The sequence below is a fragment of the Elephas maximus genome, chromosome 7, assembly GCF_024166365.1.
Source record: "Elephas maximus indicus isolate mEleMax1 chromosome 7, mEleMax1 primary haplotype, whole genome shotgun sequence".
NCBI lineage: Eukaryota > Metazoa > Chordata > Mammalia > Proboscidea > Elephantidae > Elephas > Elephas maximus.
In genome coordinates, this window is record NC_064825.1 from 34,278,719 (window position 1) to 34,306,668 (window position 27,950).

At 36.0% G+C, this 27,950-nt stretch overlaps 1 protein-coding gene across 5 annotated transcripts in view; it reads right to left on the reverse strand.

The window, feature by feature from the left end:
• The window catches only part of TMEM135 (transmembrane protein 135), a 273,707-nt gene that overhangs the window by 12,297 nt on the left and 233,460 nt on the right, over window positions 1-27,950 (reverse strand). For all 5 annotated transcript variants that reach the window (XM_049889600.1, XM_049889599.1, XM_049889598.1 and 2 more), the window contains 6 exons: window positions 18,074-18,115; window positions 15,046-15,192; window positions 8,604-8,673; window positions 5,276-5,443; window positions 1,462-1,525; window positions 501-577 (listed from right to left, as the gene is read on the reverse strand). In XM_049889600.1, coding sequence (XP_049745557.1) covers window positions 501-577; window positions 1,462-1,525; window positions 5,276-5,443; window positions 8,604-8,673; window positions 15,046-15,192; window positions 18,074-18,115 — 568 coding nt within the window. The remainder of the gene's footprint in view (window positions 1-500; window positions 578-1,461; window positions 1,526-5,275; window positions 5,444-8,603; window positions 8,674-15,045; window positions 15,193-18,073; window positions 18,116-27,950) is intronic.

The following is a 27,950-nucleotide window of genomic DNA, read 5'->3' on the forward strand; positions in this document are numbered from 1 at the left end:
CGAAAAAACATTTATGAGAAAATCTATGAAAATCTAAATTCTAACTGAATATATGATCATGTTAAGGAGTTACTATTTTTTAATGTATTTTTTATGATAATGGTATTGTAGTTATACTTTGAAGGTATTGTTTATTTGTTTGTTTTAAGGAGTCTTTAGCCTGAGTTTTACAAATGAGATGATGGGATGTCCAGGATTTGCTTTAAAATAATTCAGCTCTGGGGGGTATAGAAGAAACAACATAGGCCAAGTGCTGATTATCACTGAAGCTGGACGATGAGTGAATGAGAATTAATTACACTACACTTTCTACACTTGTATATGTTTAAAAATTCACACACACATACACACAAATACAAGAACTGATTTTTTAAATACTTCCAAAGTATTAGAATTTGCTTCTGCAGTTAGGATATATATTTGCTGCTAAATCAGTAAGACAGCAGCTAAAAAAGCTCTGTATCTTTTGGAGTGACACATGCTTAAAAATTTTTACTTACCTCCACCAGTTTAGAAGCTAAGTACATGGAAATTGTTGTGCTCTTATAAAACATCATTGATAAACCTGCCAAAAATCCTGAAACAATAAATAAGGCAAAAACTGATGAGATCTCAAAGTATTTCTTTGTTATTAAATCATCTGGCAATGTTAATCACTTCACTTAAATAGGAAGGAATCATTTTGTAGAACTGTCTCTTCTTAAAATATATTTAAGCATAGTAATATAACTGATGATGTTAAAATGGGGTAAGTTTGTATTATCACATATTTCTAAATTTTAAATTGACCTTCAGAGTTAGTAACCAACACTCCTGATACACACAATACAAGAAATTTTATAAGTTAAGCTAAAAAAAAAAAAGTAGTGGCTTAATCAAATATAATGACTTAAAAAAAAATAATTTTTAAAGGCTATTGGTATCATCTCTGAATTCAAATGCAAATATCATTTATTCAACTACTCTCCAAACAGCTTAAATTATTTTCAGTGGTATCATCACCTCTCTATAGCCCTACCTTCTTTCTGCAAATGGAGAGTCAAAGAACGTAGAGGCAAGAATACTAACATACAAAAATATATATATTATTAAAATATATGCCTCTCTTGCCAGTGGTAAAAATGCAGTTTTTAAAGAAATCTAATTAAACTTCTATTAATCATTTATGTAATATTTTAAGTCTTCATGTTCTTTTGAGACATATTCCCTAAGATTTCTGGCCCTGTAGCAGGTCACAGAGCCAACCTATTGTATTGCCTACTCAAAATATCAGATGCCAAGAGTGACTTGATATGTTTAACTTTGCAAACACAAAATGTTTGGACTAGTGCCACAGTAAGGATTTTATTACCAAGAAAGGAAGATATATAGATACTGGGTGAATTTGGAAGATACTTCCTATTCATTCCTATTTCCCATTGATACAATAATAATTACTCATTTTTTTTATCATTGTTTTACCAGCTATAATAGCATGCAGTTCATCATCCAGGTTTCTGACCCAGCGCAGGAAGCAACTAGTACCCTGTATTAAAGAGAAAATACAATGACTTGAGTTGTTTTACACCTAGAAAATAATTCATGAAAACAAAAACATTGTAATGTTCTCATTACAGTGCTCCACTAGGTAACCTTAGAGGTAAATTGGTGGTCCCATCTAAATCAAACTGAATACATGAATGGGAAAATTATGAACAATAAGTTGTTATAAAGTTATTCTTCTGGATGGACTCTATTAAGAAATTATACATAATATTTTTATTGTAATATTTTTCAAAATGAATCCCAAAATTCCACTTTTGCCCAGATACAGAATGCTAGAAAGAGTGTCACTCCCACTCTCATAAGGAGAAAAAGGTGGATAAACCAAAAACTGTCAAACCAGAATTCTGTACCCAGAGAAAATATATTTCAATACTGAAGGTAAAATAAATACTTTTATCAGATACAGAAAAGCTAAGGAAATTCACCACCTACAAAAAAATGTTAAAGGAAGTTCTTTAGGCAGGAGGAACATAATGTCAGACAAAAATTTAGATCTGTAAAAAGAAATGAAGAGCTCTGAAAATGGTAAAAATGACGTTAAAGTTAAAAGACATTTTTTGTTACCTTTAATTGCTCTAAAAGTAAATTAATTGTTGAAAGCAGGGGTCAGCAGTCTAGGGCCCACTGGCCAAATCTGGCCTGCCACCTGTTTCTGTATGGCTCAAGAGCTGAGAATGGTTTTTACATTTTAAATGGTGAAAAATAAATTAAAAGATTAATATTTTGTGACATATGAAAATCTACATTCAACATGATACAGTTTTATTGGAACACAACCATGCTCGCTCATTATATATTTTCTATGGCTGTTTTCATGCTACAACAGCAGAGTTGAGTAGTTGTGACAGAGACCATACAGTCCACAAGGCCTAAAACTTTCTCTGCCCCATAGCAAAAAAGTCTAAAGCAAAATAGTAATGATGTTTTGTGTGCCTTATAACATATGTAAATGTAAATATATGATAACAATAGCACAAAGGATATTAAGGAAAAATCAGAAATATAGTGTTGTATGGGGCAGTTCTACTCTGTCCTATAGGGTCACTATGAGTCAGAACTGACTCGATGGCAGTGGGTTTTATGGTACCTGAACTGGTATAATATTATCTAAAGACAGACTATGATAAATTAAAAATGTTTACTATAAACCTAAGGCAACCACTAAATTTTTAAAAAGGAGGTATAAGTAATAAGCCAATTAAAAAAAACCAAACCCATTGCCGTCAAGTCGCTTCCAACTCACAGTGACCCTATAGGACACAGCAGAACTGCCCCATAGGGTTTCCAAGGACCAGCTAGTGGATTTGAACCACCAACCCCCTGGTTAGCAGCCATAGCCCTTAACTGTTGCACCACCAGGGCTCCAATAAGCCAACACCGAAAAAAACCAAACCCATTGCCATTGAGTCAATTATGACTCATAGCTACCCTGTAGGACAGAGTAGAACTGCCCCACAGGATTTTCAAGGAGCAGCTGGTGGATTTGAACTGCTGACCCTTAGCTTAGTAGCTGTACCTTGCTGTGACTCTTAACCCCTGTGCCACCAGGGCTCCAATAAGCCAACAGTAAAGATAAAATGGAGTCATAGAGAAATACTCAATCCAGTAGAAAGGAAAACATGCAACAAACAGAAAACAATTAGCAAAAAGGTACATTTAAGCCCTACCATATTACAAAGTACATTAAATGAAAATAGTCTAAACAGGCCAATTAAAAGGCACAAGTTATCAAATTGGATAAAAACAAAAGGACCATAAACCCAGTACCCAGTGCCGTCGAGTCGATTCCGACTCATAGCGATCCTATAGGACAGAGTAGAACTGCCTATACTATAAACCCAGTGCCGTCTACTATACATGGTCTAAAACAAACAACTTTTAAAATGAGGAAAGGTTAAAAGGAAAAGCAAGAAAACAATATACCATTAAATACTAATCAAAAGAAAACTACAGTAGCTATATTACTATCAGGCACAGTAGAATTCAAAACAGAAAATATTACCAGGGATAGACAGGAACATCACAAAATGAAAAAAGGGTCAGCTCACCAAGAAGGCACAGAAGAATTGAGATTTATTTGCCTGCCCCACTCTTAATTACATTCTCACTAAGATGACAATGGCATAGATAAGGTCCCTAGTTGGCACAGTTTGTACTCGACTACTAACCTAAAAGTCTGAGCAGCAACGGTAGAAAAGTGGACCACGGTACCAGGAAAGAAAAGGCCTGGCGACCCGCTTGAGTTAAGATTAGAGCCAAGAAAGCCATATGGAACAGTTCTACTCTGTAACACACATGGGGTCGCTGTGAGTCAGAACTGACTCAAACAGGCAATCAATAACAACGGCATGGATAATTTTTTATTTTTAGATCGCACATGGGTGGCTTTGGAATATGCTGTATAAATATTTTCTGTAAGAGATTTTCTGATCAGTTGTGTTTTCCTTAGTTCAATACCATCAGTTTGTATTACCTAATAAATAGTAATTGAAATGGAAAAAGCCATGCTCTGGTATATGCAGAATGGTAGAGAACAACCAACCTGAAACTAAAATGTTGGAAAAAATCCTTATGCAAACATTTAAGAGTTTGTGTTAAGAATAAATACAAACATTATGACATGAAAAGTGAAAAAGAATGTGAACACAAACATAATTACCAATAACCTGTACTATTAACTCTTGTATATTCAAAAATATTAGTAATTCTTCCTAATCAAGCCATACTGAAAATGTTTATTAGTAGCATTTCATAATAAAGGATTAGTTATTTATAGTTTGTCATTCCACTTCTCCTTTCCATTTCAAAATACTTTCTCCATACCTGCCTTTTATAATTAAACTTTTACATAAAATGACACAGGACCATTTTATCCAGAATAATTCCGAGATTCAATTTACTCAGGATTCATTTTATTTTTAGTTTAATCAAAACAAACAAACAAAAAACATGCAGGTCAACCTTAGTTAACACACTTAACCATTGAGATTTATATTTTAGATTTTTAATAAAATATGTCAGTAATATGATTTTTCATATTAGTGATTTTATGATTCCCACTAAAGGTCATTACTTAAAGCTGCAGAATACTGTGTAGACAACAATCCCTCCCTATGTATGTGTTTTGATGTGTGCTTACATGTGTGCAGGCATGTTTACAGGAACAGGGAGAAAGGGGTAGGAGGATGTTAACTCTGGGTATTTGAGAGAGTGCTGGGGGAATAGTGAGTGAGGAGGAATAGTGAGTGGGTGGACGAGGAAAATAAGTCACTGTGAAAAAAAATTTTTTTTTTCTTTATATAAGTTACAACAGAAAATTCTTCCTGGTTCTATCAAGTGTTGCTATAAGCTAGAAGGGTCAGGAATATTTTAAAATGAATAACCAGGCAGTAAATGTGATCAAGAAAAACAGATACACCAGGCATATGAATATCACTTTGGATATTATAAGTATCAGAAAATTCATATTGAGTGTCCATGTATAAAAAAAAAAAATGAGACTTTGAGAATCTTCAGTATTATTTACATAAATGCAAATATGTCTACACATTCAAGGTTATTAAGTAACACTTTAAGAGAAGAAATTTCTCCAACCTCAATTACCAATATATTATGTATATTTGGTAATGTCAAGATATTTACACTAAAAAAAAAAAAAAAATTAATGGGTGAGTTAAGGCAGTACCTTACTTTAATGGCTCATTTTTCTTTCCTCTTCTGAAAACCTTACCTTGTATATACTAACAAAAGAACCAAGAAAAGCTCCAAGCTGGAAGTTTTCCTTATTATAGAAGAGAGAAAATAGCCGGGATGGCTGTGTAAACAGATGCCTAAATGCAGAGGGGATTCGGAGGCAGCATTGGATCAAGTACCCCACACTAAACATTCTGATGAAACCCTAGAGAAAAGTGGGAGGAAAATCTGATTTACAACCAAATTTTGAAGTATGACAGAATATGAATCTTATTATCTCAAAATCAAAACAAAATTCAGAAAAATGTAATACAAGTTTATATCACAGGTATTTTCAAAATTAAGTTTTAAAACCTCAAACAATAATGTTAAAACAATTACCTTAAAAATAAGGGTGAAATCTTGGAGTGAGTATACTTGCTTTGATTTACAAAGACTTAAAAAGTCTCACAAGCACTGGCCAAGCTTGCCTATGCACCAAAATTCCATTTCTTGACATTTTGTTGACAATAATCAGGATTTTTAATTCCTAAACCACAAATGAGTTTTAGAAACAAAAGTGTTGAAATTCCAAAAAAAAAGCAGTTAACAAAACCAAATGCTTTTGGAAATTTCGACAGAAAACTGCTCTTAATCATTAGTATGAGTAGGGATGTTGTCAACCGAAAAATAATTTTATTATTTGTTTAGACCTTTGGTACAAACTTTGTAAAATGATAAGGCTAAAAGAACTTCCCAGAAAAAGAAATAATTGTATCTGGTTTTCATTTTTGTGCTCAATTGGGTCAGGCTAAAAAATTACAAGTGAATTGTAGCTTTAAGGTTAACTAACAAAACTTGGGAAAGCAAATCCATTACAAATCCTTATTTGCTGCCAACATTTCCCAGATTTCCCACAACTGTTTATAGTGCAAAGGGAACTATCTGGAGAGGATAACTAATGTTGGCCAATTTCATTTCAACATTTATGAAAATGAAATTTGGATGTCACTTAATACCTAGAGACTGAAAATGCCAATTAAGACAAAACAAAACATTAACAGAAAAAATTATATTTTGTATATGATTCAACCAATATACTGTACTACATGTCTCCCAACCTCCTCCTATCTCTCCCCCACTGGAAAGGGAAAATGTGTATACTCTTAGCAGTGCTTGCCTACTAAGTTCTAAAGGTCAGGTTTGTATTTACAGATAGCAGCTGACTTGAAAAAACAAAATGAATTATTAGGAAGTACCATTCATTAATATACCCGAAACTACCTGGTAACTGGTTAAAATATGGAAATTAAACTGTCCAATCAATTATTGTGAATTACCACATATTTCCTTAACTAAAACTAGTATTTGTTTAAAACAGCAAATGTTCACACTTTCATCTTGCCTATGATAATCTTGAATCTAAGGATTCAAGGATTACATATTTTACAATCTTTTCATGCTATTTTCTGTTCATCCCTCCAACCATTCACCTTTCATGTATTCAGGAAATATTTGCTGGCTGTCTATTATGTGCCAGGTATGACCCTAGATGCTAGGGATAGAATGGGGAAGAGGACACAAAGTTCTTATTTTCATTCTTGTAGAGGGAACAGGAAATAAGTAAAGAAATAAACAGACACAATAATTACATATTATAGTAAGTGCTATGAAGGAAACAACCAGGGGACTAGGATAGAAATTAACAGGGCAACCTAGATTAGACTGAGTGGTAAGGGAAGGCCACTGAGAATGTGGCATTTAATTTTAATACGAGGCGGAGCTATCATGAGAAAAGGATTCCAGACAGCTTGGACAGAAAGCACAAAGGAAAAACAAAGGCCAGGTTGGCAGGTACTAGGAATCAACAAAAAGTTAGTATGAATGGAGTATAGTGAGTTGAGGGAAATGTAATTAATATGGATATTTACTCAGGGTTATGATTTAACACGTGGTGTAATGGAGTCCAAGGAATAAATGAGGTGCGTTGTCAGAAATTTTTACTAAATTTGTGATGTGAATTCCTTATCCACAGGCCTCCAAATATTATCATGGAGATAATATTCTGATTTTTACATAAATTACTTATTACTAGTACACATTTGAAAACAAAGATTTTTCATTGTTCAGTAATTCTAGCTTTGCCATGTAATTTTTTTTTTTAATATCACCTGTCTAAAAGAAAAATTTCTCAAATATCTCTGATATAATCAGACTACTTCTTTTAGTTCCTCTCTTGAAGCTTCCCCTTAAACTTGACTCATGTTCAGCTGGAGGAAAGAATTACTCTCCAGGAGCCAGCAGACTATGAAGATATCAGCAATGTTGCTTTTTTTTCCATCATTTTAAATGTGGGGGAGGAAATCAGATTTGGAAGGAGTGTATCAGAAACCACTGCACAACTGAAAAAATACTCTACTGCTTTTACCCCTGGTCATATCTTTGGGGATTCTGAGGGCAAGTGTTATGTTGGGTGAATGCCACCATCAACACTTGGCCACAGGCATTTACGTTCATAAGCATTAACGTGGGAGAGTCCCTGGAGACCCCTCCCACAGCCTTGTTCCTCACTGAGGCAACCCATAACTGTCTCTTGGGGTACTGAACAACTCTGCTCTTTTCATCATCAGATGAATAGAGACCAGACTTTGCAAGAAAGAACATAAACTTTAAAAGGTATCAGAATTGTTGCAGCACCATCCACAATTAAGGAACTTGCAGCAGGTAGTGCGCCTGTGCCAGAATAACTGCAATGAAAATAACCTCCCTCCCAGAGTTGGTAGCAATGTGTGTATGTGTGGTGGGGTGGAGGGGGGGAAGGGGCAAGTAGGGAGAGACAAACTAGTATGCCAGTATATTAGGGAGTGGGGCATAACTAACTTTCTCAACGTAGGGCAACTGTGGATAAGCTCTAGTTACCTCAATGCCTTAAAAAATGTAACAGCTTTACAAGTCCCAAACCAAACTGTACCAGATTGTGTGGAGTGTGTGTGTATGACTACTGATCCAGCACATTCCAGGGGCCTGGTTCTAGAATGGAGTTCTACTGAGACTACATCACAAAGAACAAATTTTAATGACTATTCTTCTGACGTGTGTGTGTGTGTGTGTGTGTGTGTGTGTATCCACCTTCTCTCCTATCTCAAAGTTTTCACTAATTTTTAAATAAGTTAATTTAAAAATTATTTCACTAAGGATCTGGTAACTGAATATTAAAAGCTAAACTGTTACCTAGCTCTCACAAATTTCTTATTCTCCAAGTCAAATACAATGATAGCAATTGTTAATGTAACTTTTTCATCTACTTTTAAATTCTTTTTTAATAAATAAGTTATTTCTCTACATACTCCCCATTGTTTAAAAAGTGGATAATTTAATGCACTTACTTTAATGCAATAAGAGATGCAATTATCTTCATAGTGTTTGCAACATCTATGCCTTGGTCCATGCTTGCATCTGAAATTAAACCGAAAAATAAAACAAAACAAAAACAACCTAAACTAATTATAATTAAAATGTGTGCGTGTGTGTGTGTGTGTAGATTTGTTTAAAACTCCCTAGCCAAAAAATGAGAAAATATCACCCACTCATTTCTAAATATGTGCATATTCAGGTGTCTTCAGACATAGAGAGGCAAGGATGAGAGAGAGATTTTTGTCTTTCTTTGTTGCTCATCATTTAACACACTGTATAAAACATGGGAAGCAGTCAAAATACTTGAACGCGGAATAGAAAAATATTGGTATTTGTGACTAACTATTATAAATTTGTATACATTATCTATATACTCTGCTAAATTTTTTGGAAGCTTTAAATTCCTTGTTATAGAGTATAACAGTCATAAATCATCCATAAAGTCAGTACTTGAGCAAAAATCATAATGAGAATGTTCTCAGATTACAGGAATTTACACTTAATTCTATTTGAGAGAAAACATATGGAAAAGAAACATGATACAGTATTAGAATTCAAAGTTCACTTTTTAAAAATATAGAAATAGATTATTTGAGAATTCAAAGGTGGGTTATTACAATCAGAAGTAGAACAACTAAATAGACCCATAACAAAAAAAGAGATTGAAAAGGTAATCAAAAAACTCCCAACAAAAAAAAAGCCCTGGCCCGGATGGCTTCACTGCAGAGTTCTACCAAACTTTCAGAGAAGAGTTAACACCACTACTACTAAAGGTATTTCAAAGCACAGAAAATGACGGAATACTACCTAATCCATTCTATGAAGCCACCATATCCCTGATACCAAAACCAGGTAAAGACACCACAAAAAAAAGAAAATTAGAGACCTATATCCCTCATGAACATAGATGCAAAAATCCTCAACAAAATTCTAGCCAATAGAATTCAACAACATATCAAAAAAATAATCCACCACGACCAAGTGGGATTTATACCAAGTATGCAAGGTTGCTTTAATATTAGAAAAACCATTAACGTAATCCACCATATAAATACAACAAAAGACAAAAACCACATGATCTTATCAATTGATGCAGAAAAGGCACTTGACAAAGTCCAACACCTATTTACGATAAAAACTCTCAGCAAAATAGGAATTGAAGGAAAATTCCTCAACATAATAAAGGGCATCTATACAAAGCCAATAGCCAACATCACTCTAAATGGAGAGAGCCTGAAAGCATTTCCCTTGAGAACGGGAACCAGACAAGGATGCCCTTTATCACCGTTCTTATTCAACATTGTGCTAGAGGTCCTAGCCAGAGCAATTAGGCTAGACAAAGAAATAAAGGGCATCCAGATTGGCAAGGAAGAAGTAAAATTATCTCTATTTGCAGATGACATGATCTTATACACAGAAAACCCTAAGGAATCCTCCAGAAAACTACTGAAACTAATAGAAGAGTTCGGCAGAGTCTCAGGTTACAAGATAAACATGCAAAAGTCACTTGGATTCCCCTATATCAACAAAAAGAACATCGAAGAGGAAATCACCAAATCAATACCATTCACAGTAGCCCCCAAGAAGATGAAATACTTAGGAATAAATCTTACCAAAGATGTAAAAGACCTATACAAAGAAAACTACAAAGTACTAGTGCAAGAAACTAAAAGGGACCTAAATAAGTGGAAAAACATACCTTGCTCATGGATAGGAAGACTTAACATAGTAAAAATGTCTATGCTTACCAAAAGCCATCTATACATACAATGCACTTCCGATCCAAATTCCAATGACATTTTTTAAGGTGATGGAGAAACAAATCACCCACTTCATATGGAAGGAAAAGAAGCCCTGGATAAGTAAAGCATTACTGAAAAAGAAGAAGAAAGTGGGAGGCCTCACTCTACCTGATTTCAGAACCTATCATACAGCCACAGTAGTCAAAACAGCCTGGTACTGGTACAACAACAGACACATAGACCAGTGGAACAGAATTGAGAACCCAGATATAAATCCATCCACATATGCACAGCTGATATTTGACAAAGGCCCAGTGTCAGTTAATTGGGGAAAAGATAGTCTTTTTAACAAATGGTGCTGGCAGAACTGGATATCCATTTGCAAAAAAATGAAACAGGACCCATACCTCACACCATGCACAAAAACTAACTCCAAGTAGATCAAAGACCTAAACATAAAGACTAAAACAATCAAGATCATGGAAGAAAAAATAGGGACAACGTTAGGAGCCCTAATAAAAGGCATAAACAGAATACAAAACATTACTAAAAATGACAAAGAGAAACCAGATAACTTGGAGCTCCTAAAAATCAAACACCTATGCTCACCTAAAGACTTCACCAAAAGAGTAAAAAGACCACCTACAGATTGGGAAAAAATTTTCAGCTATGACATCTCTGACCAGTGCCTGATCTCTAAAATCTATATGATTCTGTCAAAACTCAACCACAAAAAGACAAACAACCCAATCAAAAAGTGGGCAAAGGATATGAACACGCACTTCACTAAAGAAGATATTCGGGCAGCTAATAGATACATGAGAAAATGCTCTCGATCATTGGCCATTAGAGAAATGCAAATTAAAATTACGATGAGATTCCATCTCACTCCAACGAGGCTGGCATTAATCCAAAAAACACAAAATAATAAATGTTGGAAGGGTTGAGGAGAGATTGGAACTCTTATACACTGCTGGTGGAAATCCATCAGGCGTTTTCTTAAAAAGTTAGAAATAGAACTACCATACAACCCAGAAATTCCACTCCTTGGAATATACCCTAGAGAAATAGGAGCCTTTACACGAACAGATATATGCACACCCATGTTTACTGCAGCACTGTTTACAATAGCAAAAAGCTGGAAGCAACCAAGGTGTCCACCAACAGATGAATGGTTAAATAAATTATGGTATATTCACACAATGGAATACTACGCATCAATAAAGAACAGTGACGAATCTGTGAAACATTTCATAACATGGAGGAACCTGGAAGGCGTTATGCTGAGAGAAATTAGTCAGAGGCAAACGGACAAATACTGTATAAGACCACTATTATAAGTTCTTGAGAAAGAGTATAAACTGAGAAGAACACATTCTTTTGTGGTTACGAGAAGGGGGAGGGAGGAAGGGTGGGAGAGGGTTATTTACTGATTAGTTAGTAGATAAGAACTACTTTAGGTGAAGGGAAGGACAATACTCAATACAGGGAAGGTCAGCTCAACTGGACTGGACCAAAAGCAAAGAAGTTTCCAGGATAAACTGAATGCTTCAAAGATCAGCGGAGCAAGGGTGGGGGTTTGGGGACTATGGCTTAAGGGGACTTCTAAGTCACTTGGCCTAATAAACTCTATTATGAAAACATTCTGCACCCCACTTTGAACTGTGGCGTCTGGGTTCTTAAATGCTAACAAGCAGCCATCTAAGATGCATCAATTGGTCTCAATCCACCTGGATCAAAGGAAAATGAAGAACACCAAGGTCACACGATAACTATGAGCCCGAGACAGAAAGGGCCACATGAACTAGAGACTTACATCATCCTGAGACCAGAAGAACTAGATGGTGCCCAGCTACAACTGATGACTGCCCTGACAGGGAACACAACAGAGAACCCCTGAGGGAGCAGGAGATCAGTGGGATGCAGACCCCAAATTCTCATAAAAAGACCAGACTTAATGATCTGACTGAGACTAGAAGAATCCCAGCGGTCACGGTCCCCAAACCTTCTGTTGGCCCAGGACAGGAACCATTCCCGAAGGCAACTCATCAGACATGGAAGTGACTGGACAATGGGTTGGAGAGAGATGCTGATGAAGAGTGAGCTACTTGTATCAGGTGGACACTTGAGACTGTACTGGCATCTCCTGTCTGGAGGGGAGATGGGAGGGTAGAGAGGGTTAGAAACTGGCAAAACGGTCACGAAAGGAGAGAACGGAAGGAGGGATCGGGCTGACTCATTAGGGGGAGAGTAAATGGGAATATGTAGTAAGGTGTATATAAGCTTATATGTGACAGACTGACTTGATTTGTAAACTTAAAGCACAATAAAAATTATTTTTTTTAAAAAAGTGGGTTATTTGTGATTTGAATGCAAACCACTTAACCTTCTAGTATTTAATAAACATTTTTACTGGGAGGACTACTGTTCAAGACATACTTATTTTAATTATTTGGTACAACGACTCCAGGACTTTTTATTTACCCTATGTGTAAAAGAATTTAAGTAGGAGAATCTAACATGAGCTTAGTTCTCCCCCTTTTTCTCTGAAGGGTTCATGTTCCAAAATAAGTAGTTTTTATGACATCTTTTCAGAGTATAATTTTTTTTTTCATGGTTGGAACATATGAGCTGTTTCCTTTTATAACAATAACTTGTGGAGCAATGTTCTGGCTCTGCACTTCTCCAATTCCATCTGCAAACTGATTAGCAAGACCTCTTCCCAAATCCAATTCTTCACTGATGAAGTATACAGGCGGCCTTCCCTATTGAAGGGCAACAGCAACAGTTCATACCCACCATTGCCCTTATGTCATTAGAACGATATGACGTATCCAGTCTTGTGAAGTTGTTGAGTGGTTTAAGAGTTGGAAACCTGAAGAGAGGACTGCCTCATGCAAACCACTGCTCTTCATACTTCTAAGTGTCCTCTTCAAAGGTATTTCTCAGTCATTGTTATCAAAACAACACAAAAATTACTAAACTGTCTTACTGTACCTTTCTAGTGAAGTCAAATTCTTTTATCAACTGTACTGTTCAGCCATTTAATCTTTCCTTAGTCTCTCATTTTTTGGAGCCCTGGTGGTGCAGTGTTTAAGAGCTTGGCTGCTAACCAAAGGGTTGGCAGTTCAAATCCACCAGTCGCTCCTTGGGAACCCTATGGGGCAGTTCTACTCTGTCTATAGGATCTCTGTGAGTTGGAATCGACTTGATGGCAATGGGTTACTAGTTACGTTTTAGTCTATTATTAAAATGGCTTCCCAAGTATCAGACAGCCTATTGCCTGTATTATTTACTTTGCTTCTGTATTTATTATCCTGCACCTGCTTTCACACCAGTGGACCCACAGAGGCTACTCTGACTAGTTCTGCCTGACCTGATCAGTTCTGATACCCAAGGCATCATTCACCAACACTATACTCTGCATTCCCCTCTGATTCTTCTTGATATTATTTCCATTAATGGAGACCCTCTCCTACCTCCTTTTTCCCCACTGAGGCAACCCATAACTATTTCTGAACTTGCTTTAATAAGTTCATGACCACAATTATTCCTACCACTTACTATTCCTTTCTTCCCTCTCACCTTCCAGGTGCAGTATATACTCAGATGAAGACAAAGTCTTTAAATTCTGTAAAAACGTGAGCACTTACTCATGTATTCATGAGTTGCAAGGATATTTCATGTATGTTGTCCCATTTGATGCTCACAAATATCCTTAATAGAGATTATTAACCCCAGTTAATAGCTGAGGACTTTGGGGTACAGAGTGGTTAAATGACTTGCCCAAAGTCACAAAGCTGGTAGGGGCAAGATAAGAGTCAAATACAGGTCTTCTGATTTCTCACAGGACATTAAAAAGCCTACTATAATTGATCTCCTAACTTTCTATATTCCTTACTCATTCCTCCAACTCCAAAATATCACTTACAAGATCATTTTTTTTTGGCTGGTGCTCTAACTTTAAACCATTACATTTCTTAAATATCTACACTGGCAATATAAATGAAGACTTATTTGTATGAAATATAAAGGCTTCTTTGTATAATACACAAATAAATATTTTTTATTTCACTTCCAAAGCCTTGAAAATTTCTACTCTTACAAAATATCCTTTACTTGCTCGCTCCTTATTGTTCCTTCATCTTCTTGAATCAGTCTCTGGAGCCTTCCTTTCTCCTTCCTATCTTTGGCATGTTCGATTAGTGCAGTTCACCTGTTCCTCATGTTCCCCATCCTAGCCCCTGTCTAGTTCAAAAGAGAAATATACTTTAATTTCATACAAATCTATTTTAAAGGAATATGATGGTCTATAAAAAACCCATTGCTGTCAAGTCAATCCTGACTCATAGTGACCCTACAGCACAGAGTAGAAGTGCCCCATAGGGTTCCAAGGAATGGCTGGTGGATTTGAACTACCCACCGTTTGGTTGGCAGCCAAGTGCTTAACCACTGTGTGGCCAGGGCTTCATGATGGCATACAGTATTCATTTAACTACTGCCAGAAATAATAACATTCCATTGCCATTATGTGCCTGTTATAAAACCCATGCACAGTTTTTAGTGAAAAATTATTATCATTACCTGAGCAGAAACCAAAACTACCTTGGCACGGTACTAACATCATATAAAACAGTGACAAACTGGTAAAATACTAAGATAAAGAACTCACATTGAATCCACAAGTTTCCTGACGAGAGCAATTATATTCACTCTTCTTGGTTTTTCCTCAAGTTTCTCTCTCTTTTGTTCCACTTTTGCATATGCTGCCTCTGGTGCATAAGAATGTGTGGGAATCTCTTCCTTTCCTACAATGAATCTAAAGCAAAGAGCACCATGTGAGACATTTTTCACCTTTAAGAGAAAAATCAATAAGGAAAAAAAAAAAAAAAAGATTGTGTTTATAGACAAATACATTTTGGAGAGTATCATCATTTAAAATAGTATTTTCATGATTTATATAAAATCTCTGAAGAAAAACAAGCTTTCAAAATCTGAATACTTAAAATGTTAGCAGTCATCTGATTGACAATGTGGGAGTTTTAAAATCAAATTAACCAAGTAAATTCTAGCATAGCACTGGTATGAAACCCCCTCTAACTTAGGTCACCACTTTCCTAATGTATTGCCTATTTAAAGTTCTTCAAAAGAATCAGATGAACTATTAACTTGGGTCTGCTAGTCAATCACTAAAAATTATATTTTTCCCTAAATTTTGCTTATAGTTACAACTGGATGGGTTTCTTCTAAATTTATACTCCATGCTGCCTTGAATGATAAAACAACCACAGTGCAGTGAACATCATCTGTATAAACGCAGAGAAATGGGAGAACTAAAGAATGAGGAATCACAAAACAGTCAAGATTGCATGTATCCTCATATTATTTCATTAGAAAAATGATAAACTTGGTATCACTCCAATTTACTTATTTCTCTTGGGAGAAATCATATATCTAGGAGAAGACACCATCCTTCTTTCATCAAAACAGAACAGTATTTTTCCAAAGACAAGGCAAAGAAAATGTTACCACCTCTAGATATCACTTCAGCGGTACCTTCTATCAGAATTTTTTATTATTACTGCTTATACGTTCACTATAGGAGTCGCTGCTCTTACAATACTACACTCAAATACTGGAACGTGAGACTTGGACAAATATATGAAAATTTTAAAACTCTGAAGAGAGAGGGAAAAAAAGCTGAAAATATCACCAGAAAAATATCAACAACTGCAACCCAACCCCTTTGGGACCAACTTGGTAAACATATCTAGCTTGCTAAATTATAGGGAGTTTGCAATGGGATTCTTTCTCACCACACGGCAGCTGTGCATCCTTGCCAGCTGTTAGTCCAAAAGAATTTGTTTCTTGACTATGGATGTGCATGGAGAGTTTAAGGTCTTTATAAGCAACAAGGATAAAACTATGCCTGAGCAGATACAATAATCTCTCTCACACCTTACACAACACTGTTGTTATTTTGGCCAGGGCTGACCATCTCAGATTAGAAGTCACTTCCTCAGAGAAGCTCTCTCTGCCCCAAGCCAGGGTGAGTCAGCTCTTCCTCTGTGCAATGAGCCCCTTTTTACTACTGTAAGCACCTTTTTACTAGTCTATGTTGTTGATGTTGTTAGTTGCCGATGAGTCGATTCCAACTCATGACAATCCCATGTGCACAGAGTAGGACTGCTCCATAGGGTTTTCAAAGCTGTGACCATTCAGAAGCAGATTGCCAGGCCTGTCTTCCAAGGTGCCTCTGAGTGGTTTTGAACTGCCAACATTTCAGCAAGTAGTTAAACGTTTGCACCACCCAGGGACTCCTTACTAGTCTATACCCATTGCCATCAAGTCAATTCCAACTTATAGTGACCCTGTAGGACAAGGTAGAATGGCCGCATAGGGTTTCCATGGCTATAAATCTTTATGGAAGCAAGCTGCCACATCTTTCTCCCACGGGGCAGCTGGTGGGTATGAACCGTTGACCTTTTGGTTAGCAGCTGAGCACTTAACCGCTGCATCACCAGGGCTCTCTAGTCTTAACCCCTTATACTTATCTAAATCTGTCCTTTGAGTCTAACAGCTTAAGGCTTACCACATACAGGATAACAACAAAAATAATAGCCAACATTTCTTGAGCACTTTCTATGTCCCAGGCACTGTTAAAAGACTTTTCCTGCATTAACTCATTTGATAAAGAACCTTGAGATAATCATATAAAAAGTTCTCTTAGTATTGAACCCACCCTAATTCTACCCTCCTATTTTTTATACTTCCATACTACTAATCTTCTCTAAGCATCTACTATATGTACTTTTGGGAATAAAAATAGGCAACATTTCACATAAACTGAAAGAACACTGGATTTGGTGTCAGGATATATATATATATATATATATTTTCATGTGGTGTGAGGAAACGCTGGTGGCATAGTGGTTAAGTGCTATGGCTGCTAACCAAAAGGTTGGCAGTTTGAATCCACCAGGCACTCCTTGGGAACTCTATGGGGCAGTTCTACGCTGTCCTATAGGGTGGCTATGAGTTGGAATCAACTCGACAACAACAGGTATGTGGTGTTAAAGTAGTAAAGCATTCTAAGCCTCAGCTCCAGCATGTCACATGGGTATAAAAACACCCGTAAGAATTTAATTGTCTAATCTATGTGAAAATGCTTGGTAAACTATAAAATACAACAACACTAACGTTAATCAATATTTCTACAGTATCTACTATGTGGTAAGAGTCAGACAATGAGGTAAAAGGAAAAGGTTCTAACGAAGCTTACAATCCAGTATCTGTATCACAACACATGAGTCCTGCCCTAAATAAGTCCATAATCTGGGCCATACAAGTAAGTACTTAATTTTTTGGTAACCGTTCATGGGCTTTGTCTTCCCAAGCTCTTTGAAGAAAGAGTTCTTATATTTCTTTTCTAACACCTCACAGTAAATGTACATAACAAGCCTTAATAAACAGTTGTCGATTGACTGATTTTCAGGGAAAAAAAATTAGATAAAGTACCCTTTTAATGAACTATTCACTGATGCTTGGAAATACTTTTGTGACTTGTAAAATTACTTTCAGCTTAAAAATTGAATCAATAAATATTTATTGTAATTATTTATAGATAATACTCTAAAAAAAAGAACAGGTAACTTACAAATTCTCTCTCAACATAAAGGTAAATTAAATATGTTACTTACCTCAGTGCTGAGAATGTAAATCCTTTCAAGCCATCTTTACACCTAAAACAATAAAAATTTACAACATATTTTGGAATATAAAGTAGTATATTAAATTGTTATTAAAAAATTTAAGATTTTTTTTAAAGGCAAAACTCTTTCAGGACAATGAATGATCGGAGCATTACAAATGGTCAAACAAGCAATAAGCAGTGAAGCAAGCCATCTTGCACAAAATAATTAAAATGATAATGCTTTTCTATGTCAAATTAACATAACTTAGGGCTCAACTCTTAGATCTGTAGGTTGAAGAGAGAATTAAGTAAATCTTCTAAGGGCTCCACTGGGACTTCAAATGAGGTCTGGGAGTGGAGCACTCTTCATCCTCCCCAGTCCCTGGGGGAGCAATTTGCTGTGAAGAAAAAGGCCACATACACCTGCTGGGTATTATATATAGGTCAATTCAAGGTCCTGACTTCTCTCTACGTATTAATTCAGTGAATGCAGAGTAATGTAGAATTGGCAGGCACAGAAAGGCTTCAAGTTGAGTTCAAACTTCTGATTAGCCCAACCAGAACAGACACCACAATCCAGGCACTCTTCTAAATACTTTTCATGCATTATTGGAAGTGGGGGAAACGCAAGAGCAGAGAGAGAGGATTCCAAATAATATTTACGGAGGTGCTTACTATTACTGGGCACTGTTTGGGGCATTTCACACGTGTTGCCTCATTTAATTGTATCACAACTCTGAATATGTGTAGTGGTTCTCTATTTCGTAGCTGCTGCTAACGTAGTGTTTCCCGATTCCATAACTGCTCAAGGCTCAAAAAATGTAGCAACTTTCCAGAGATCACATGATAAATGAGTGATTACCCCTTCCAAAAAAGCATAGTTTGTCTGACTCAAGCATCGTTGTTTCATCTTAAATAACCTCTTGAAACAGCATTGTGCCTTTACTCAATTTACAAAGAAATTAAGAAAAGATTCTCAGCTCAGCTAAGGGTATTTAAACAAGATCTTAAAATGGGGGCATTACTATACTAGTCTTGCGTTATCCTGGTGTTGTTCAGTGTCTTTGGCTTGCTTTGTAGGTATGATCGCCTTTTGAAAAGGGTCCTTGAGTATTTCGTATCAAATCCGTTGGAGAAATCTATAAATATTGGTGATACAATGATGTTCTAATGTATGTTAATATTAGACACTGGATATTCTCAGATAAAAAGGACAGTCTCAAATCTAATTAGGCAATTCTTTCTGTATGCTTTTTGTATAACAAAGAGATGCATAAAAATAGAAGAAATCTATCTTACCAATTTAAAATATATACATTTTTACTGGCAATATAGCATCTCAGAAAAAGAATTTAACTCATGTGCACAATGATGTTTAAAAGATTTACACACTCATTTCAATTACATAAGAATCTGTTTTGTGGTCATGTTAACAGTGACAAATGTAACCACAGAATTCAGCTAACATACTTCATAATTCTCTACCCCACACAGAATAGGAGTAAACACACACAAACGAATTCATATTTTAAACTAAAAATGTACATGGAGAAATTATAACATTAAACATTTTTAAACTTATCTTTTTCCCTTTGAAGAAAAGTGTCAGTAATTTAAAACCTGTCATTTGGTAACATCTAGATAGGTGAGGTGGTGGGAGGGTATGAAAATAGAAAGCAGTATATTAATTAAAAAACTATGTATATCTGGGAACAAATTTTGGCTTTGGTATGTTATTGTCACAAGATAGCCACATATCTTTGTGCAATACTGGATAAAGGATTGTGACAAGTTGGGCTAGTTAGGATTGCATATTTGTGACCTTGAACAATAAATTTAATTGCAGACCAAAACATCAAAAAGTAGCTTTCAAACATAAAAGAGGCATATACAAATGAATTTGCAATTTCATTATGATGGAAGTTTGGTTCTTTCAGCAGAATCCTGTGGGAAGCACTTCATACTGATAGTCTTAGCACAGATTCAAAAGGAGCTATTCTTCTTGCCATTCACGTGTATAAGGTCTGTTAATGTAATTGAGAATCAGAGCCTATGTCAAAGGAACAAAAAAGTAATTATTCCCATTAAAAGTATCTTTAAAATAATAATATGGCCCTGTACTTTGACACCAAAAGTACTGTCTGAGCATTTAACCTAACTATGGAACGCTGTTGTAATTTGTTTTAAATAGAGAACATATAATATAAATGCTGAAATTTAAATTTATTCAACAAATATTAACTGAGTGTCAACTTTGTGCAAGGTACTGGTTTAGGCCCTAAGGATGTAAAAGTGAGCAACACAGAAGCCTTGCTCTCATATAACTGACATTCTAGTTAGGGGAGAGAGATGTCAAAAAAGTATGTCCTGAAATGATAATTGCTATGGCAAACAAACCTTACGCAGGGTAAGGGGAGAAAGTGATGGAGCTGGGACTTATTATTTCACATAGTGTAGTCAAGAGGGGACTCTTTGAGAACGTAACACTTGGAAATTTGATTAGAAACCTCAATGAAGTGGGAGAAGAACATTTCAGTTAGAAAGAACAGCAAATACAAAGTCCCTGATGAAGAGTCTGCATGGCATGTTAGGAGAATAACAAACAAGTACACTACTAACTCATTGCCGTTGAGTCAATTCCATTATCCAACATTTCACATTTACGATAGTAAAAAATCTACTATTTTGCCCATTAACGACGTATATGTGGTAGTAAAGAACACACCAGGGTGTGCGACGAGAGTAATGCCGGCTTTGATGATTAAAGTTATGTGTCATCTTGGCTGGGCCATGGTTCTCAGTGGTTTGGCAGTTATGTAATGATGTACTCATCTTCCATTTTGTGATCCGATGTGGTCATCCTTCATTTTCACATTCTGCTGATTTTTGCATAATGACCTGGCCTTTGGAAACTAACCATGTTGATAAGTGAGGAGTGGGTGTAAATTCCTGCATCTGGAACTGAACAGGGGAGAGAAGCAGTAGTAGGAAATGAGGTCACAGTGATGGGGGTGGGGAAAGGAAATGGTCTAACAATTCACAAACAGCGCTGTAGGCATGGTAACGACTTTGGAAGGTTCTCAGCAGAGAAGTGACAAAATCTGTCTTAAAAAGAATCACTCTTGCTGTTGGGTGGAGAATAGTCTACAGAAGGACAAGGTTAGAAGCAAGAAGGCTAGTTAGAAAACAAAAGATGATAGTGGCTTGACTAGAACTTAGTGGCAGAGGTGGAGAGAAGTGGTCAGGTTCTGCATGTATTTCAAAAGTAGAGCTGGAAGAATTTCTCAATGGATTAAATATGGGGTACAAAGGGAAGAATTTATAAATTATTGAAATATTTTTGGTTTGAACAAATAGAAGGACGGAATGGCCTTTTACTCAAATAAGGAAGACTACAGAAGGAGTAGCCCTGCTAGTGCAGGGGTTAAGAGCTTGCCTTTTACCAACCATAAGGTCAGCAGTTTGAATCTACCAGCCACTGCTTGGAAACCCTATGGGGCAGTTCTACCCTGTCCTATAGGGTCACTATGAGCCAGAATTGACTCGAAAGCAACAGGATGGAAGGAGCAGGTTTAAGGAGAAAATCGTAAGTTTGGTTTTGGACATGTTATGGTTGAGATGCTTGTTAGCGAATTAAACGGAAATGTCAAAAAAGCAAACATCTGGCTATACAGGTCTGGTGTTCAAAGAACAGGCCTAATTTACTCATACGTAGTATTTTTAAAACCATGGGGCCTGACACAATCATCTAAGAAATTAGCCTAGAAAGAGAAAACATCCAAGGACTGAGCATATCTTATTCCTCCAAAATTTACATTGCAGAAAATCTCTCCTTAAAGAAGAAAACAGAACTCTATTTCTCCTTCTAATAAAAATCGTCTAATAAAAAGTCTCATTTTTATTTTCAATTTTGCATAAAGACAATGCATTTACTTCATGTATATATAAACTTTCCTATTAAATTTAGTCTATGCAAAGGACATAAAATAACTAATAGGATTCAATCCATATAAAGTTCTTTGTTAAAGTGTGGTATAGAACACAGGCTGGAGAGACAAAGAGGAAAAAGAATTTGCAATATTACATCAAACAACTTTGCTGACATATAACTAGTCATAGAGGTTCAGGAGTGTAAATGTATGGACTACTACTACTCCTGGTCAAATGCCAAAGCGGGAGAGACCCACTAAGACAAAAACATTCTCAATTAGAAGTGTGAATTATAGTAAAAGAAACAGCTCTGCCCACAAAAGTTTTTTTCTCATATTTAATTTCCATGAAATTACTTCTGTGAGATACTGTACTTACATCTTTATTACAACATTGTACCAGCAGATGTCACTAGTAAACAGGTTTTGGGAGACTTTGTAGCTCTTTAATATGATTTCAACATCAAACATTTTCTTGCATGTTTTCCTTAAAAATACATTTACTGGGATTCAAAATGTTGCTGATCTTAAACTGCATCAAGTTCCCCCAAGTAAATATCATGATATTATACTCTGAATGAAGGGTGATATTCCTGTCACTATAATCCATCATGCCATAGTTATTTTTAAGAACACCCTGTTTGGCACCAGCTTAAAATTTGATGATATAAATATGTTACTTTATTACATGCTCTCTAATAAGTTGAAAACAATGAGAACAAACCACTGATTCTTTAAAAAAAAAATTTTTTTTGTCTACTTTGTTTTTACTCATTTGGTAAATATAACAGATGTAAACATTTCTCCAGAGGCAGCACATGGTGCAGCAGAAAGAACCTTGATATGAGCAAGGATACAGGTACCACTCATAATTTCTCTAACAATCTTGAGCAAAGCACTTCACTTTAGGGTTCAACTTCTTTATCCATTATAGTACATGAAACAAAATAATTTCAAATGGAGAAGGCTTAAAGTTCAAGGGTTTGTTAACACTGATATTGGAAGTATAAAAAGAATAAAACATGAACTTAATTCTAAATAATCCAAAACCCATTGCCGTCGAGTCATTTCCTACTCATAGCGACCCTGTAGGGCAGAACAGAACTGCCCCACGGGGTTTCCAAGGAGCCTCTGGTGGATTTGAACTGCTGACCTTTTGGTCAACAGCAGAGCTCTTAACCACTATGCCACCAGGGCTCCACAATACTAAAAAAAAAAAAATTGCTGGATCTTCAAAATTTAGATTTGTCTGATTACCACATCACTGGTACTAAAACCATAAACACACTTGCAGTGAATACAACTGAAAAGACTGATTTGAAAGTTAGAATAACCAGAATACCTATTTAAATGCCTCTTATTTTGTGTTTAAAAACCAATATAAAAGAATAAACCAGTTTTTGTCATTAAATTTTTCTAACTCATTTCGAAGTGTAGATGCTCACCTTAGTACTAAATTATAATTTATCACAACAAACCTAATCAACTGTAGGTTTCAATTAACATCTTTTTATCACAAGAATGGAAACCCTTGTGGCCTAGCGATTAAGAGCTATAGCTGTTAACCAAAAGGTCGGCAATTCAAATGCACCGGGCGCTCCCTGGAAACCCCATGGGGCAGTTCTACTCTATCCTACAGGGTTGCTATGAATCGGAATCGAATCAACAGCAACGGGTTTTAACAGGTATCATAAGAACAGCAAGAAAAGATTAAAATGGAACAAAATTCAGACTTTTATTTTTATTTTATTTTAAAAAATCTTCAGTGTTCTAATCACATATGTATACTTCATCTGGTTAAATAAGTAATTAGAAACTACTATTCAGAACTTGTGGTATGTGATTAAAATACACTGGTTACGTACACATAAAACAGATTTTTCCTCTTAAATCTACTTGAAACAAAAAATAGACTAAGAGTTCAGTTTTAGCCTGCATATGGCACCTGATATAAGAAAAGAGAATAATGTTGTGTTCCTATTTTAAGAAACCTCATTTCACATACAAAAATCTGAAGTTGAAATAGCAACAAATTAAGAAATTTGGGGAAAATTTTTTGTTTGCTTTATGAGCCCTTGTTGTATCTTCAAAATAATTTTCAATAGGATTCCTTTAATAGTGAATTATCCTAATGCACTAATAAATTATATAATTTTTAAAGTACGCTTATTTCATACAGAATGGAACACTTGTGCTGGCTTTCTCCTCAAGAACCCACAGAAAGTTGCTGAAGCAGGCGGCAGTTAGGGTAACAAGTGTGACTGTAAGCCTCCAGATGACTATTGTGTGCTTTTTCCTGGTGTGTCCTAAATGTAAATTGGAAACATTTGGACTCAAACTTATAGGAACAATTCCAAAAGATTCAGAATTTTCCTTCAACTTGGAGAAGCTGGATCTGTTTTTGCCTTAAAATCTAAACTAAGGAAGGTGATGCACCAAGCTGCCTTCAATTGCTGAGTAACTAAAAATCACCTTCAGACTGTTTCTATTAACTAGGATGAATTTTCCTCTCAAAATGAACTGGTCATAGCAATGCTGACCAAATTTAAAAGCACTTGTGAACGAAGTATACTGTGGACTCATACTGAGTCCGTTTTTGCAGTCCCCAAGGAACTGACAAGCGATTAAACTTGACAAATTAACCATAAGCGACAATCAAATAAGTAAGATCAAAATGATGTTTTATGTAATTTAAAAAAACTTAGCAAGTGTCGTAAAGTCATGGCATTGCTGTGGACAAAGAAATCTATTTACATTAAACAAAATTATAACCACAAGACTGAACCAATCTATTTTTAAAAAGCCTCAAGACTGGCAAGTATTTTCATTTTCCTCCCTCCTATGACGGTTGTGAAAAAATGAAAACAAATGTTTTCAATTAAATATAATCTTTGAATCAACATGAACATATTTTCAAATGCATGTTGGTATCTATGCCATTAAAATAATACGGCAATTGGTTTTCACGTTGAACAAAATGAGCAGCTATTTAAAATGATAACATTCGACTATGCTTTTTCATAAATTTATGCTTCTTTAGTACCAAAGCTCAAATCCAAAATGAGTAAAATATCTATCTCTGGGCAATGGGGCAAAAATAACACTTTAAAAGCTTTTGGAATATTACTGTTTTGTGATTAACCAGGGACTATTTTTTTTTTTATAGAGTATCCTGAATGGACTGGATGGCAGTAAGTTTTTTGGTTCGTATTCTCAGTCATAATCAACTTGAAGGCAACGGGTTTCTTTGTTTGTTTTACAGAGTATCCTGACCCTAAAAAAAAAAAAACAAAAAACTTCATTTCAGACGCTCCAGATTAGTTCCTCCCAAAGATTATGAACTCAATTTACAGTATGTAATAAAAAAACTTTTATTTATTTTATTTTTTTATTATAGACTTCGGGAAAATCCACAGATTATTAGAATCTTGCTAGAATGGTACTAGAAAAATGGAATACTGGGACTACAGTAACCTGAGGGAAATATATTTTACATATCAAGAAACCAAGGCCCAGAGAAGTTAGGTGACCTCCCCCAAATAGAGTTTGGTCCCCAGACATCATCACATAGCAGTAAAATCAGGTTACACCCCAACTGGTTAACTCACTGTGGAGAAGAAATACTACAGAGAAGGCATCTTGGCTAAACTACTGGTAAGAAGGTAGAGAACAGTGGTCTTCCAAACTGGCATTATGCAAAGACTCTACATGGATGGCTTCAAAGGAATCAATTTTCAATTCCTCACTGCCATATGTACTCTTATTTAAATATGATCTGCCTGAGAATATACTTTAGTCAAGGCTCTATGCTGGGTTCCCCTTTCCACTTCCCTTCACAAGAGCCATTTTTTCACATCACTCCCACCAGAATTTCCTGGACAATCACACACCACCTTTAGCAACTTAAGTTCTAAAAGCACCTCAAAAGCAGACATACATACCAAGGACACTACTGAATTGGAAGTTTGTGTTTCTTATTACACAGCAAGTAAGAAATCAGGCTTTTGATAAAAATTTATGGAATTGCTTTTCCCTCATCTGTCTTCCAGTAGCAAACTGTAATAGTTACTTCTGGAAACATTTCACACTTTTTTACAACTCTGATTTTGGTTATCCTGGGCTTCTATACACAATGCCTTGGGGTGCTGGTGACGTTGTAATTAAGATCTATGGCTGCAAACCACAAAAAAAAAAAAAAAAAAAAGGTCAGCAGTTTGAATCCACCAGCTGCTCCTTGGAAACCCTATGGGGCAGTTCTACTCTGTTCTATAGGGTCGCTATGAGTCAGAATCCTCCATGGCAATGGGTTTTTTTTTTCTTCAACCATTTTCCCTTTTCGAAAGAATTCCTACCAATCCCATCAGGAATAGCAATTTCCCCCACAATTAGATTTCACTGTTTCCTTTTCTAACCCCCTCTGTTCTTTGTGTATTTTTTGTGGCTCTTACCTGACTGTAGTTAATATAGAAATTTCCATAGCTAACCAATCTGCTTGACCAAATTTAGGAGTTTTTTGTTTTTTAATTTTGTTTCATTTTTGTGCCTATGTCCCAGAAATCGAAGGAGTTTATAGAATTTACTTCTTTAATAATGTGGTTTACGAAGATTCTGCATTTTGTTGTTACAATAAAAGAAGGTAGAGATTTACTGAGTAACTTAGGTCTCTAAGAACATAAAAAAGCAGGCTGCCTCAGTCAGGAAATGCAACTGGCAGTTAAAGGGTGGTCCCTGGGCTAGCTGCATCAGCATCAGGATGGAACACATCAGAAATGCAAATTCTTGGGCCACACTCCAGACCTACTGAATTCAGAAACTACAAAGTTGGGGTCCAACAATCTGTACAATCTGTGGTTTAACAAATCTTTCAGGTGATTCTAATGCGTGCTAAAGTTTGAGAAACACTAGGCTTGGTTATGCTACAGTAACAAAATCTTAAAGATTTTCAACAATGTTGAGTTCTTGCATATGCTACATGTCAAACAATAGTTGATTACAGCTCAGCCATATGTCATCTTTATTTAGTTAGGGTGTTGGAGAAGTGTCTGGAACTGCTGATTGTCAGTGCAGAGGAAAAAAAAAAAGAATATAGAAAACTATGTCCTGACTTAAAGCTTCTACTCAAAAGTGAACATAAATCACTTCCACTCGTATTTCTTTAGCCAAAACAAGTCATAAGACCAGGCATAACAGGTAAAAAAAAAAAAAAAAAACCTTAGGGAAGTATAATGCCTCCCCTGGGGAAGAACAGTAAATGTTTTTGAACAGTAACATCAACTGCCACACAGACCAAGCAGATAACTGTTGAATATCAAATAGATTTATTTATAATATTTAAGGATATTCAGAACACAATTTCATTTTTCCTCCTTGTGTAATAAAGAATTTGGCCTTGCCCAAAGAGAAGGTCTGGCCTTTGCCTTCAGCTTCTAGACCCTTGGAATGTTATGCCTCACAGGAGTGTCTTTGTTTGCCTGGGAGTCTTGGGTCATACTAGATAGTCTAGCAATGTGACTTAGGGCAGAAGCTGGCCACATGGGTATAGTCTTAGTGTGAGGGCTGGCCAGAAAGACCAACAATGTGACATAGAGTAGGGGCTTTGGGTCATGCAATATCAGTTGACCTAGAAACTCAGTTCAGCCACATGGGCAATCAATCATACATACATAATGCAGCCCCAATAAAAACTCTGGAAACACAAATGAGCTTACCTGACTGGCAAGACTCCATACATACTGGTAACGGAAAAGTATCGCATCATGGTTCCACAGGACAGGACAACAAAAGTTGCTCTTTCGAAAGCTCCTGGACTTTGCCCTGTGCACTTCTCCCCTTGGCTGAATTTAGATCTGTATCCTTTCTTGATAATAAACTGTAACCACGACAGCTTTCAGAATTCTGTCATTCTTTCTAGAGAATTATCAAACCTGAGGGTGGTTTTAGGAAACCCCCAAACTT